At 34.4% G+C, this 12,660-nt stretch overlaps 1 protein-coding gene across 6 annotated transcripts in view; it reads right to left on the bottom strand.

Annotated features, from left to right (window-relative positions):
• LOC129745739 (transmembrane protein 64-like) overlaps nt 1-12,660 on the bottom strand; it is a 39,737-nt gene that overhangs the window by 21,586 nt on the left and 5,491 nt on the right. For all 6 annotated transcript variants that reach the window (XM_055739058.1, XM_055739059.1, XM_055739060.1 and 3 more), the window contains one exon: nt 4,121-5,113. In XM_055739058.1, coding sequence (XP_055595033.1) covers nt 4,121-5,016 — 896 coding nt within the window. In that variant the 5' untranslated portion in view covers nt 5,017-5,113. The remainder of the gene's footprint in view (nt 1-4,120; nt 5,114-12,660) is intronic.

The following is a 12,660-nucleotide window of genomic DNA, read 5'->3' as shown; positions in this document are numbered from 1 at the left end:
AGCGATGGAAGCACTGCCGAATTTGTGTATTGGTTTTGTGCTGGTGTAAGTGGGGCGCAGCTAAGATTTCACGCAACTCTAGGAAAATATTACAAGTTTTTTTTAAGGAAAAAAAGAATAACTTTTCGATTCCATCGCCCATTGAACAAGGACGAAAATTCCAGGGAAAAAAAAAACTATACAAAATAACTTTCGATTCGATCTTATTTGTTTTCGTTGTCCATAATTGGTTGTGTGTGGAATAACGCGATGTTGTGCCACTAAAGGGAAATCAATCTGTTGATCCAATTAATTTAAGAGTATCTGTTCTGATGCCTGATTGTCAGCGTTAGAGAGAAGTTTTAGCTGATTTTCTGTAATTGGCAACATGTTTAACCCTCTCATGCTCGACCTCGCCTGTTGCTACGGCCCTGAGAGGGTGAAATTAGGGGGAACATCAAACCCATTTTGTGACAGATTAGTTTGACAGTTTGATAGTTAGACAGGTGAGAAGAGAAAGGAGAAAAGAAAAAGTAGGAAAGTCGGAAAAAATTGAAAAACGTGTTTGATAGATTGGTTGGTGAAAATTATAGTTCTGCTTGAAATTGTATTCTCTCGTGCCGAAGTGCAGCATTTTCTTAGCTGAGTTTGATGCTATTCTAGCAAGATTCCGATCAGTAGGTTGATTAAACGTAAGTTATGATAATATTCTCCAAATATCAAATACGATTTGCTAATTGAAGAAATGTGTTCCGATTAGGTCGAATTCACTGCCGTGAATTGTCGTTCCCGGATAAATATTGTATTTGCGAAATATCTTGCTTTATATTCTCCATCAGATCGTAAGTAACCTTCTTTGTTATAAAAACACCAGAAAGTAACTTTATCGTAACTTAACAGGAATCCGAATCCGGAACTGATTGTAGGATCTTCGGCAAACTCGTTTTGATCGAAGTAGAAGACTTATTTGTAAGTAATCTGGTCATATTTATTAACAACATTGTAAATTAACAAAAGAATAAATTTTCTAGTTGAGTCACGTCAAATACGGACTACAAAAAGTCTACATAGCCTTTGATGAAATTGGCCTCTACCGAAATTGGCATAGAACCGAATCGAATTGTTGTTTTTCATCTTTATTTTCGCGCGAAATGTTTGAAAAGGTGTGCTGTTTGTAAATATTTATCTTAGCTGTTTTCGGTCTATTGGATCTAATTTTGTGCTTTGACGAATGTCTGGGATATGGTGTCATTCTTCTTTCTGAATAAAATACTCTTACTCATCTTCCTGCAAGTTTTCTTCTATTCTCTTCTCTTCCTATCTTTTCCAATTATACATTCTTACTATACATCAGAATACTTTTCACCGATTTAGCCATAATAATAAACAATATTTAATGTAATTATTTCATAAATTATGAAAGAACACATACCTAGTTGGTTCAGGCCCCAGAGATTATTTGGCAAGTCCGTTCCATTATACTTATTTTACATCCTAAGTATGATTTCTGGAAGATTTCTCATGGAAATCTCCAAATTTGTCGACTTACGAGAGTCGACTGCTGAACAGTGCACGATTCAGAAATGGCGCTATATGTGTATAGGTCCTTTGTATTGATTCATTTGGAGTTGTAGTTATAAAAAAAAACTAACAAAAGTGACCATATGTGTGACGTTTAAGCGTTTTGTAGATCTAAATATGTTGTACCTGGTAACTTTTTATTGATTTTATTATAATCACTCATATGTGGATCACGTGCGCGTTAATATTAAAATTTGTCTAAGTGCTGCAATTAGAAGTTAATTTACGAGCGTAGGGCAAATGCAGCTCACTGCTCAATAGCTAGGGGAGATAAGGGCATAATGGTCACCTTAAGGAAAACGCTTATTTAATCATAGAAAACATCTATGTATAATATGTGAATTACATCATTGTTTCGTGTTCAGACACTAAAATAGTCTATTTCCTAATTGGCTGAAACTTGAAAAAGTAGATAAAAGTGTTTAAAAATGCATTTTAAAATTTCTTGCTGAAAGCTGAAAACCAGTCACTGCAGGGGTATAATGAGAACCCCTCCTAGGGCAGTATAAGCACCATCAATCGGGGCACGATGAGCGATTTCTGCCGGGAAATCTAGCAACGAATTCAGTTCGATGAAGTCAACTGAATAATAAGCTACAATTTGACTTGATCATCTGATGGTATGGTCTAGAGGCTATGGGCGCGCTCGCTATCCCGGTATACGATTACTCATGCGTCAAACAGAGAAAGCAATAGCCTTCACTCTAATTTCACACTGATTTGCTGTTATTCTTATGGAAATCTGTGTAAAAGTAAAGGGCAAGCTTTATTCTTTTTTAGCAGGCCCAAACCCAATTGGAAGGTGTTGGAGAGATAACCAGAGGTCCAATCGTCAGGTGTAAACTAGTCAAGCTGTAGCTCTAAAAGTCAGTTGATGCAGATGATCTATAATTACACGGTAGAAAAAGCTCATCGTGTCCTGATTGATCTGTCTGTCTGCCCCGAGTCAACAAATTTAAATGAAAACGCGTTTAAAAAATTTTCAAAGTGAAAAATCAAAAATTTCATGATGGTGAAAATTGAGAAACAATGTGTACATAATGTTGCAGTGCGCACATTATAGATCAAGATGATTTTAATCTCATAAAAGTTTATTTCGTGGTGCTCAAAAATTATAATATTTTCGTCACTTGAGAACCTAGCTGGTTTTTTTTCCAAATATCTCCGTAAAGTTGAAAAGGAGATTTCCTTTTTGGTGAAAAATTAATACTATAGAAAAAACGAAACAAATCTTAATGAAAATTTATTTAAGAAAATACGTACTTTTGCAGAAAAGAGGAGTGCTTATTATGCCCCGGGTGCTCGTTATGCCCTTATCTCTCCTACATGTATGGTAGCGTTTTGCAAGAGGCGTTGACCATTTCGTGCATATGTTTTTTTGCTTCTTGTGATAATTTACGAAAGTTAAGGTCTTCGAAACAAAATTAGTACCAAATGAATAAAAATATTAATATCTTTAAACGAAAACAGCTAACATTAGTTGTCCTCGATGGTATTCGCTGGAAAATTTGGTTGTGGATGATTTCACCATGCTTGTCCACGGTTGTAAACGTCGCCTGTTTCGAACATTCTATGACTGCGCGAAGATAATCATCCTCAGTAATTTTTTACTTATACAGTAAAGACCAGTTGGATTTACATCTTTCAATCATTCCCCCCTCGATTCCACCATGTTACAAACACTAGTTGTGACACGTTTTTGAGTTTTTCCGACAAGTATCCGCCTAAAACTGGCATAATTTGGACTTAGTCTGCAAAATTTTAAACTCAAAATCCGGGCAAATCAGAACGAAAATCAGGATGAATACACATCCAACATTTTTCTATCGACAAATATGAAGATTATGAATCGAATCGAAGACTTCTGAAAATCGTTCATGTTTATTTTCATAAAACTTGTTAAATAACATTCGTTTTTGGACGCAAAAATAAAATATTAAAACGACTCAATTTGAATTTTTGTTGGTTTTTGTAAATTAAGCGAATGACCCCGGGCTATTTCCGAGCTTTTTCCAACGAAATCCGGGCAACCACGGCTGATCTCCCAAATCTTTCTCTGGTTTTGTTTAAAATATCCGATCTTTGATACTTTAAGACAATTTAAATTGGAAGGAAATGAAACGGTGTTAGAAATGATTTTTTTTTGTTTCGATTATATTTGTTTTACCATCTTTATGGCATTCGCGACTTTATCAACGTTACAGTTGGCAGATCGTTATTGAAAAACTTATCCGGTACAACTGTGTTCGATGTTTACTCTTGGGCTCGAACTCGCGGACATCGGCTCAGGAGACAACAGACTTGCCAACTGAGCTATATCACAAGCCCAAGTGTTAGAAATGAGCGAAGAGATTTTTGTTTAGGACAAATGGAAAGGTATCAACATTTTTGGTACAAAAAAAACCTTCAATTTTTATAACACTAGTTAATTACATGTATCACTAGAAAGGGCGTTGAAACATTTCAAAATTTATTCTGAAGAATTTTTAGTAACTTGCAGGAATAATCCAGATTCAAATCGTATGGCGCTATCGGTATAATAATATTGAATGTTACTCACTTGTGCATTGGCAGCTTCGACTGCAGGCCCTTGATGGTGTTGTGTGCGATCGCCACTCCCAGATTAGCTCCGATAATCACTGTCAGTAGGCCCTTAATAAACCCGAACAGATAACCGCTGCTGATGATCAACACCAGGTAGCCCACTGTCACCGGGAAGCTCACGATCGTGAACAAACACAGAAAGATCACGAACACGATCCACGAGTTTTGCGTTTCGATCCAGAACAGCAGGTTTTTCGCCGTATCCCGGAAGGTGTAGATTACAAACACGAGCACCGCGATTACGCAAATCGGCAGCAGATAGTTGAGCAGTGGGTTACGCGAGATGAACCGCTGAAACCGGTAGAAGCAATAGTCGGACCGCATATCGATATCACTAGCAGTGGATCTGCTGTTGCTACCGGTGGCAAAATCGTCCTCGGAGTTTTTCGTCGGGGATTTGGCGTTCCGGGAAGCCGACCGGGTCAGCTGAATTTGCAGATCGTTGTACTGATGATGATGGTGGAGATAGTGCTGGTGCAGCAGATGATGATGATAGGGACGATCTTTCTTAGCGCCTATTATCGGCGCACTCAGATCTAGGTCACAGACGAACGCTTTCGCTTTCGATGGCGAAGTGACAGCCGGTCCAACGACTGTGCTCGTGGCGTTTGGCGTACGAAAATCAGCTGACGAGGCCAGAAGGTCCCCTCGGTCCCAAGCAAGCTGCTGATGGTGGTGGTGGTTTTGGTGATATTGATTGTGTACGGTTGTTGTGACGGAAGAAGCCGGTATAGACGTGGTGGAAGCCAAAGGTGGCAGCAGAAACGTTGGTGACGACGCGTTGAGAAATTTTTCGCTCTCGTTGTTTGCCTCTGATGTTCCATTATCCGATTCGTGAATAATTACATCCATGCTTTGTAGGCTTTCAGTGGCAAGGCGCCGCCGTTCGTTGCAGTTGTAGCAGAAGCCAGCTGGTGGTAACACGAATTCACCGTGATGTCGCCGTTAGCTGCAAGTTTTCGAGTATACAATTTTATTATGCGTACTTTCTTCGCTTTCTTGCTTTGAATGCAAAACACCAAAGTCCAAGAAAAACAACCATCTACATGCGGCTTTCCATCATTGTTCCCGACTTTTAATTAGTTAGTAGCAAGTGGTTCATGCTTCAGGGATTTGCAAAGCAAAAATAAATCACACCGAAAAACAATAAAGTACAGTTTTAAAATTAGAGGTCGGAAAAATAGACACCATTTGGCAATAAAAAAAAACACACCCATTCCGGTAACGTCTCAAACAACTCAACAACGCATTAAAAGAAAAATGTCGCGTCGATCCGACAAACAAATCCTACGAAACGCCGACGCCTTTCGAAACAATCTATATTAATGCACACACCTTTTCCTTTTATCGGGAAATGTTAATGAGTTTTCTACCTAGAATTTCATGAGATCAGTAATGGGTGTACACACTTGAGTGGTGTAACAAGAAGATAGCACAATTTGCGCCTTTCTTGGGGAAATACATAAAGCGTGGCGTAGCTACACAGCAAAAAAAGTGTTGCTATATTACATCAAAAACGTGCACTTAACTTGAGTCGCTAAAGGTATCTAATATTACATTGTTTTGATGTACAAAGCTACTACACGATTTTGATGTAAAAAATTACACTAAAAGTATGTATCGCAGTAGATGAACTCGAGCACGAAGATAACGCTGCCGTTCCCTTTTTTTAATTTAAATTTTTCTAAATTTCTTACACGTTTGTTTTATACAAAATTATGCGACGGAAGAATTCAACTAGGAATCAATTTCAGGCTGGATTTTCTATGTGCATACGAAATTGGAAAATTAAATCAGATTTAAACACAGCAATAAGATTTAAAGAGATGGTTTTATTTCTTTAATGTAATGATAAATATAAAAAAAAATCACAAAATTCATTGTTAGATTTTGTAGTTGTTTTTCTTTTTGCTTTTAGAATAATATTTTCTCTGGTCAGCTATGTTTTGGAAACAGCACTTCTCTTCTTGGACTGTTTGATTACGGGAGCTTAATTGATGAGGTTTTAGGTAGAGAAACCGTATAAAAAAGATTCAGTCAAACCAGCACCGGCGAGCCTACCAGAATCCTTTTGAAATGTTTTACAAGTTTGATCATGGACTGCCTTACTTGAACAGAAACTGTTAAGATATTTGGGCAACCCACGTTCAGCCTTGTTTCGTTCTTCTCGGATTTAAACGATCTCACGTTATTCTTCCAGCTTTTTGTACGCATGTCGAGACTGTTCTGTCCCTTGAATGGCCATTGGTTCTGCAATTTCGCTTTTGAAAACGCCAATCCATTCCTGATTAAACATCAAATGAAATAGTTCACAAGGAGGATAAAAAGTTGAACATAAAATACTCACCTTCAGATCAGGCTATTTTAAATCTGTGAATATCTTTTGCATCGCCGATAAACATGGACTAAAATTCCTGAAAACAAAGAATTTTGTCAAGAAACTATCACCAATAGTTTTGCTTAGATGTACTATCAATATTAACATGACTTACCAGCAGAAAAATTCCTCCTGAGTTTCACAATCCGTTTCTTCCGTTTCGATACGAACAAAATTTAAAATGTCATTTGGAATAAACATTGACTACTTGATGTTATACTACAGAGCAGGTTATAATATTACACTGCATGACGCGTTCAGATTGTGTACATCGTTTAGATGTAACTTTTGAACCAAAATCAAAAATAATACATAGATTGACTAACATCACCTGAAATTACATCGCCCACAGTTACATTTTTTTTTGCTGTGTAGCGTGTAGGATATATAACATCAAGTTCTTGAAAATGGTTCTGCTTGGCGAAAGCCTCTCATCGGTTTGTTATCGTATCTTGACTTAAAGATAAATGGTAGAGTATGCACTTAATAGCACTTTCAAGAAACATCTTATGATATAAATAATACTGACAAAACTTAATTTCATTCCGATTTCATAATCGGTCATCATTTTATAACCTTTGAAGTATTCGAAAAGTACTTTGAAAACTAGTTTTGCTATTGCACTTCCAAAAATTGCATCTTACAGCCTAAGCTAGCTGCTGAGCGTTAAGCCATCAGCAGACAAAGGTGTGCATATTTAGTGTACATGGGTGGGCAGAAATGAAAAAAAAAAACGGTGAAAGAAAGAAAGTCCATGACGAACCGGAACTGCCTACACTTCACGTTGGAGTTTTTAGTTTTGCTATTGGACTGGTTCAAAAATACTGATCAACTAGAAAAAAGGGCAATTTTTAAGTGATTAATCACAACAAAAACAACTTAAATTTTAAAATGGCCAAATTATATTGATTTTGATGGAAATTCAATTTTCGACCGTTTACTACATTTTTTTTTTTTATTTTCAAGTAAATTGGTTGACTTCTAGAATGATAACAGTTCAGAAAAGTCCGAAAAAGCGATTTCGCGTCACGGTGGAATGTGTCTAGAGTTTTTAGTTTTGCTGTTGGACTGGTTCAAAAATATTGTTCCACTAAAGAAAAAAAAATGCAATTCTATCACACAAAAAATCTCGGTATTAGAAAAAAAGTATCATTTCTATTTTTAAAGAAATCACAATTTGAAACATTGACAAACCATTACAAAAAACATCAACATGAAAAAGTCATAATGTGATACATTTTCATTTGATTCATTTCAGATAGAAATTTAATACTTTGAATCAAGCAAAAGTTCAATTCAGCAATCATACTCTCAGCAAAAGTATTGTTAATATCACTTAAATGACAAAAATGTCAAACATGAGCAAAAAAAAACACCAAAAATGAAAATATTGTAAAAATACGAAAAAATGACAAAATTGACAGGACAAAAGTGATAAAAATGTCGCAAATAAAATAAATTACTAAAATGAGAAAATAATAAAAAAATTCACAAATTACTAAATGACTAAATTTAAAAAATTCAATAAAAAAACCATGACAAACTTTACAAAATTCAAAAATGACAAAATTGGCATTAATTGGAAAAGAATAAAAAAAAAAATTAAAGTTTACAATGAAGAGAAGAAAACAAATTCCAAAGAATCTAAAATTAAGAGAACTACAACAAAGACAAATAATAAAAAGGGTTATTCTTTTCTCATCTAATAATTTGCGCCGGTGGTCTTCAGTTTTTCCAAAAAAAAAAATGAAGAAGTTGTATATGAGACACAATCACACGGTTTTTCGAAAAATATCGACAACTTTATTTTTCTCACTTTCAAGTAATTTAACGAAAATTTTATGTTTTATAAAAAGATCGTTCATATAAACTTTTTAAAAAATTGTATTAATGAGAACTCGAAGATTTATAAATAGTAAATAATTAATTATTCTAATTGTAGTTCCTTCATTTTTATCTTGTTATCGAAAGTGGCGTTTCTAGTCAGCCTCAAAACTTCCACATGTAAACCAAATAAGCGACAGACTCTATGCCTCCTAACAAGGTTGCCGAAAAAAATTCCGTGCTTTTGACAAAAAAAATCTCGAATTCTGTGATTTGAATCTAAAATTCTGTGACACTTTTTCAATGAAGTTTGTAGGGAAATCATGTCAAACATCAACAAATTGGAAATTTCTTGCAGTTTTAATCGAAAAAAAAAATCAATTCTCATTACTTTGTCTTCATCTTTTTATGAATTATAGTCATAAACAAAAGTTGAAAATGACAAAAAATTATAATTTTGGAAATCTGTACAAAATTTAGAAAATCTGTTAATTCTATGAAAATTTAAAAATTCTGTGATCTATGAAACAGATTCTGAGACAAAATTTAGCTCAAAATTCTGTTATAATACAGATTTTTCTGTGATTTCGGCAACTGTGCCTCCTAAGCGCTGAATGTGCATGTGTTTAGTTCAAAGGTTGCTGAGCAGCTAATTGATTTTCTTTTTTAAACTAAGGCCGGAACAAATTTTAAATTCTTCTTATAATAAAAAAATAATCCAAGTTTTCAATAAATTTGAACTAATAGGACAAAAACTTGCATACAATTTTCATCAAACAAAATAAAAAAAATCTTGTTATTTAAAAATATCTCGAATACTAAAGGTTATACAATTCCCATCTTTTACAGCGTGATTTTCGCTTTTTCAACTGTTTGGATTCTCAAAAAGTTCATCAAATTTTTCAATAAATTACCTAAAGTTTGTTTAAAATCGAAGGAGGAGGGGGCAGACAAAAGAAGAATTTGATATTTGTCCCGACCTTATTTAAATTTACTGGAGTTTTTTTTAGCTCGCGTGAGCTTTCATTACGTCGTATTACAGTTTAATTACGAAAAAAATACAAAAACTGAGATAAACTAGTCGCAACTCCTTCCCATTTAGAATATTTTTAGCCTGGGCAACATATTCTATATGTCAAATACAAATTTTGAAGTCGTTTTGATAACTTTTGCAGCAGTTTTCTGTGAATTCCTCCGATGTTTCATACGACGTAATGAAAGCTCACGCGAGAAAGGCTTACTTTGATCCGCTGGATTTTTTTCTGAATCAATTGAAAGTAGGTTCAAAAACTCATCTCGGCAAGAATGCCATGCATGTGTTTAATTCTGGGAAAAGTAATGCTTGATGTTGAGCAAATTTAAGCCTAATCCGCTCTTGAGTGTCAATATGACATTATCGGAAGTTTGGCGGCTTGTAACTTTATTCGGTTGCATCCAAATAAAAAAATCTTCGAGGATGCTCTGTGCATTCTTGAAATCTTAAGACGAACGCGACAAAAAAAGAAAAAATTGCCAAAAACGGTGAAAATTAAAAAAAGATAAAATATAAAAATAAAATACAAATGAATATGAAGTCAGATGACACACACAACAAGCAAAAAACCATAAAAAAGACAAAAGATAGATATAAAATGAAACTAGTCGACAATTATGACAAAAATAGAAAAAAATGACATAAATGGCAAAAATGACGCATAGAAAACAATTGACAAAGTTACAAAAGTAGCAAAATTTATAAAAAATACAAAAATGACGGAAACGACAACACTAAATACCAAAATGACAAATGAGAAAAAATAAAAACTACAAAAATGAGAAAAAAAAACACAAAAGATAAAAATGTAAAAAAAAATTAAAAAGAACTACAAAAGTGGCTATATGATTGGAATCTGTTCAATTTTTTGTTATTTGGGACCTAAAAACAATAGTTTTGGTTAATTTTTTTTAAATTTTAGTGAAGCCGGAAGAAATATTAATTTCTTCTTTTGTCTCCCCCCCCCCCCCCCCTTCCTCGAAATTTCGAAATAAACCGAAGTGGGGAAACGAATAAAGTTTGACGTATTTTATTGAAATTTCCAAAAAAAAAAAAAAAAAATCAAATATCCGAAACATTAGAGCATAAAACAATTAGTGGAAGATGAGTGTTTTATAACTTTTTGTATTATTGGTTTTTAGTTATTGATTTTTTCGATAAAAAACTACTTGATCCAAAGATATAGTATGCAATTTTGTCGCATACAAGCTTTCGTGTAATTTATTCCAATTTATTAGTTTTCTGCATTGATTTTTATTATCTTCCTCCTGGCGATGTTCCAGCTCCGAGTGAGAAAAGAAGGATTTGAAATTTGTTCCGGCCTAATTCCAGTATTTTTGTAACTTTTGTAAGTTTTGTATTTTTTTTATAGTTTTCTTATTGTTGTGATGCCCTGAGCGTAAGCTATGGGCAAGAATTACCCAAAGTAGGATTGTCTACTTCCATCATGAAAAATTCAAGATTTTGAGCCGTACGAATACAGACTTGGAGCTGCAATCCGAAGAAACGGGGAAAGTTTATCATCGGAATGTTGCTCACTTTAAACCTCTGTCTGGACAAACAGACCAGACAATCAACGAAGAAACTCCTTCATTTAAACCCCGATTAACGAGAGAACAACAACTAACACGAGCACTGCAGAAACCAGCACTACGTGGCTGAAGTATCTGACTTTTAATAAAAGGGGGGATGTGATGTCCTGAGCGTGAGCTTTGGGTAAGAGCTACCCAAAGTAGGATATAAGGGAGATGGGGGCATAATGGCCACCTTAAGGAAAACGGTTATTTAACCATAGAAAATAGCTGTAATATGGAGGAAAAATTATTATTTCGTGTTCAGACACTTGAACAGCCTATTCCCTAACGGGCTGAAACGTGAAAAACTAGATGAAAACGTTAAAAAATGCATTTTAAAAAATTTTGCCAAAAGCTGAAAACCAGCCACTGTGGAGGCATAATGAGAACCCCCCCTGAGGCAGTATGAGCACCATTAATCAGAGCAAGATGTGCGTTTTTGCCGGGGAATCTAGCAGCGAATTCCATTCGATGAAGTCAGGTGAGTCGTAGATTCATCAAACAAAGCAATAACAAAATAATCTAGGTCTGTTTGTAGAATACAAACAATTCACGCACGCTCATACATTAAGTGCTTTTTTCGGAGGATGATGCTACTAGCCCAGTGGTCGGCAACCTTTTGAGTCAGAAGAGCCAAAATTTTCAAATTTTGAAAATTTCATTGTTTGAAAGAGCCACATTAAAGATTTGTTGTATTATATTTAATAAAAAAAAAAAAAAAACAAAATATATGAATGATCAGTGCACTTAAGTTTTACAAAAATCATTTTAAAATAAAAAAAAGTTTATTTATTAACTTGGATATTTTTTTAAATCTGTTTCTGATTACCATAACGAACATAGATTCTCTTATGGATCGTCAATTCTTTTAACATGATGTAATTTTATATCAATTTTAATGCGTTGACAAATATCGCGTCGAGAAAATTTAGAATCCATGTCAAGCTTAAATGAACACTTTGCATGATGTAAGTCTGTAAAAGTAAAAGATTTGAACATATGAACATAATTTATAACTCCTTCGGCAAAGAAAAGCTTACAAATAACAAAGTAAACGAGAAGAAATTTTCAAGCTTTCTCATATCAATTCCCCAGAATAAGCTAATCCTTTTCGAAATCCAGAAGTATGAGTATAAAAACAATTAAAATAAATGTAGCCAATAATGTAAATTTTCAAAATCATGCTCCTGATAACTGGTTACATATGTCATTCGAAACTTAAAATTTTCGAGATGCATGACGAAATGCATTACATATGTCATTCGAAACTTAAAATTTTCGAAATGCATGACATTAAGCAAACGAGTGTCCAGAATTTCATGCATCTGTAAAATTCAAAAATCTCAGTTTATGTCACATGTATATATTCAGCATTGTGTGTCCAATTAAATGAAGAAAGAAATTTAATAGCCTTGATGAATAACCTCCATTGTAGATTATTCATGAAGGCTTACTAATGCTTAAGTTACTGGAAAAATCGGTGGTTTCATCAGTATAAATTTGTAGTAATGTTTAACTGGCAAGATCAGTTCAAGGATACTTTTGAGATTTCGTAACAAAAATGAATAAAAATAAATCAATGGTTCTAACTCTTAATCTATGCATCCATTTACTTTCTTAACCGTTAAATATTTATTGAATCGGCTTTCCAGATTTCATACTGTAAGTATCCAGGCCGGGCAAATCCG

The sequence above is a fragment of the Uranotaenia lowii genome, chromosome 2 (genome assembly GCF_029784155.1).
Source record: "Uranotaenia lowii strain MFRU-FL chromosome 2, ASM2978415v1, whole genome shotgun sequence".
NCBI lineage: Eukaryota > Metazoa > Arthropoda > Insecta > Diptera > Culicidae > Uranotaenia > Uranotaenia lowii.
Note: the sequence above shows the minus strand (reverse complement) of the source record. Positions and strands in the feature narration are given on the sequence as shown.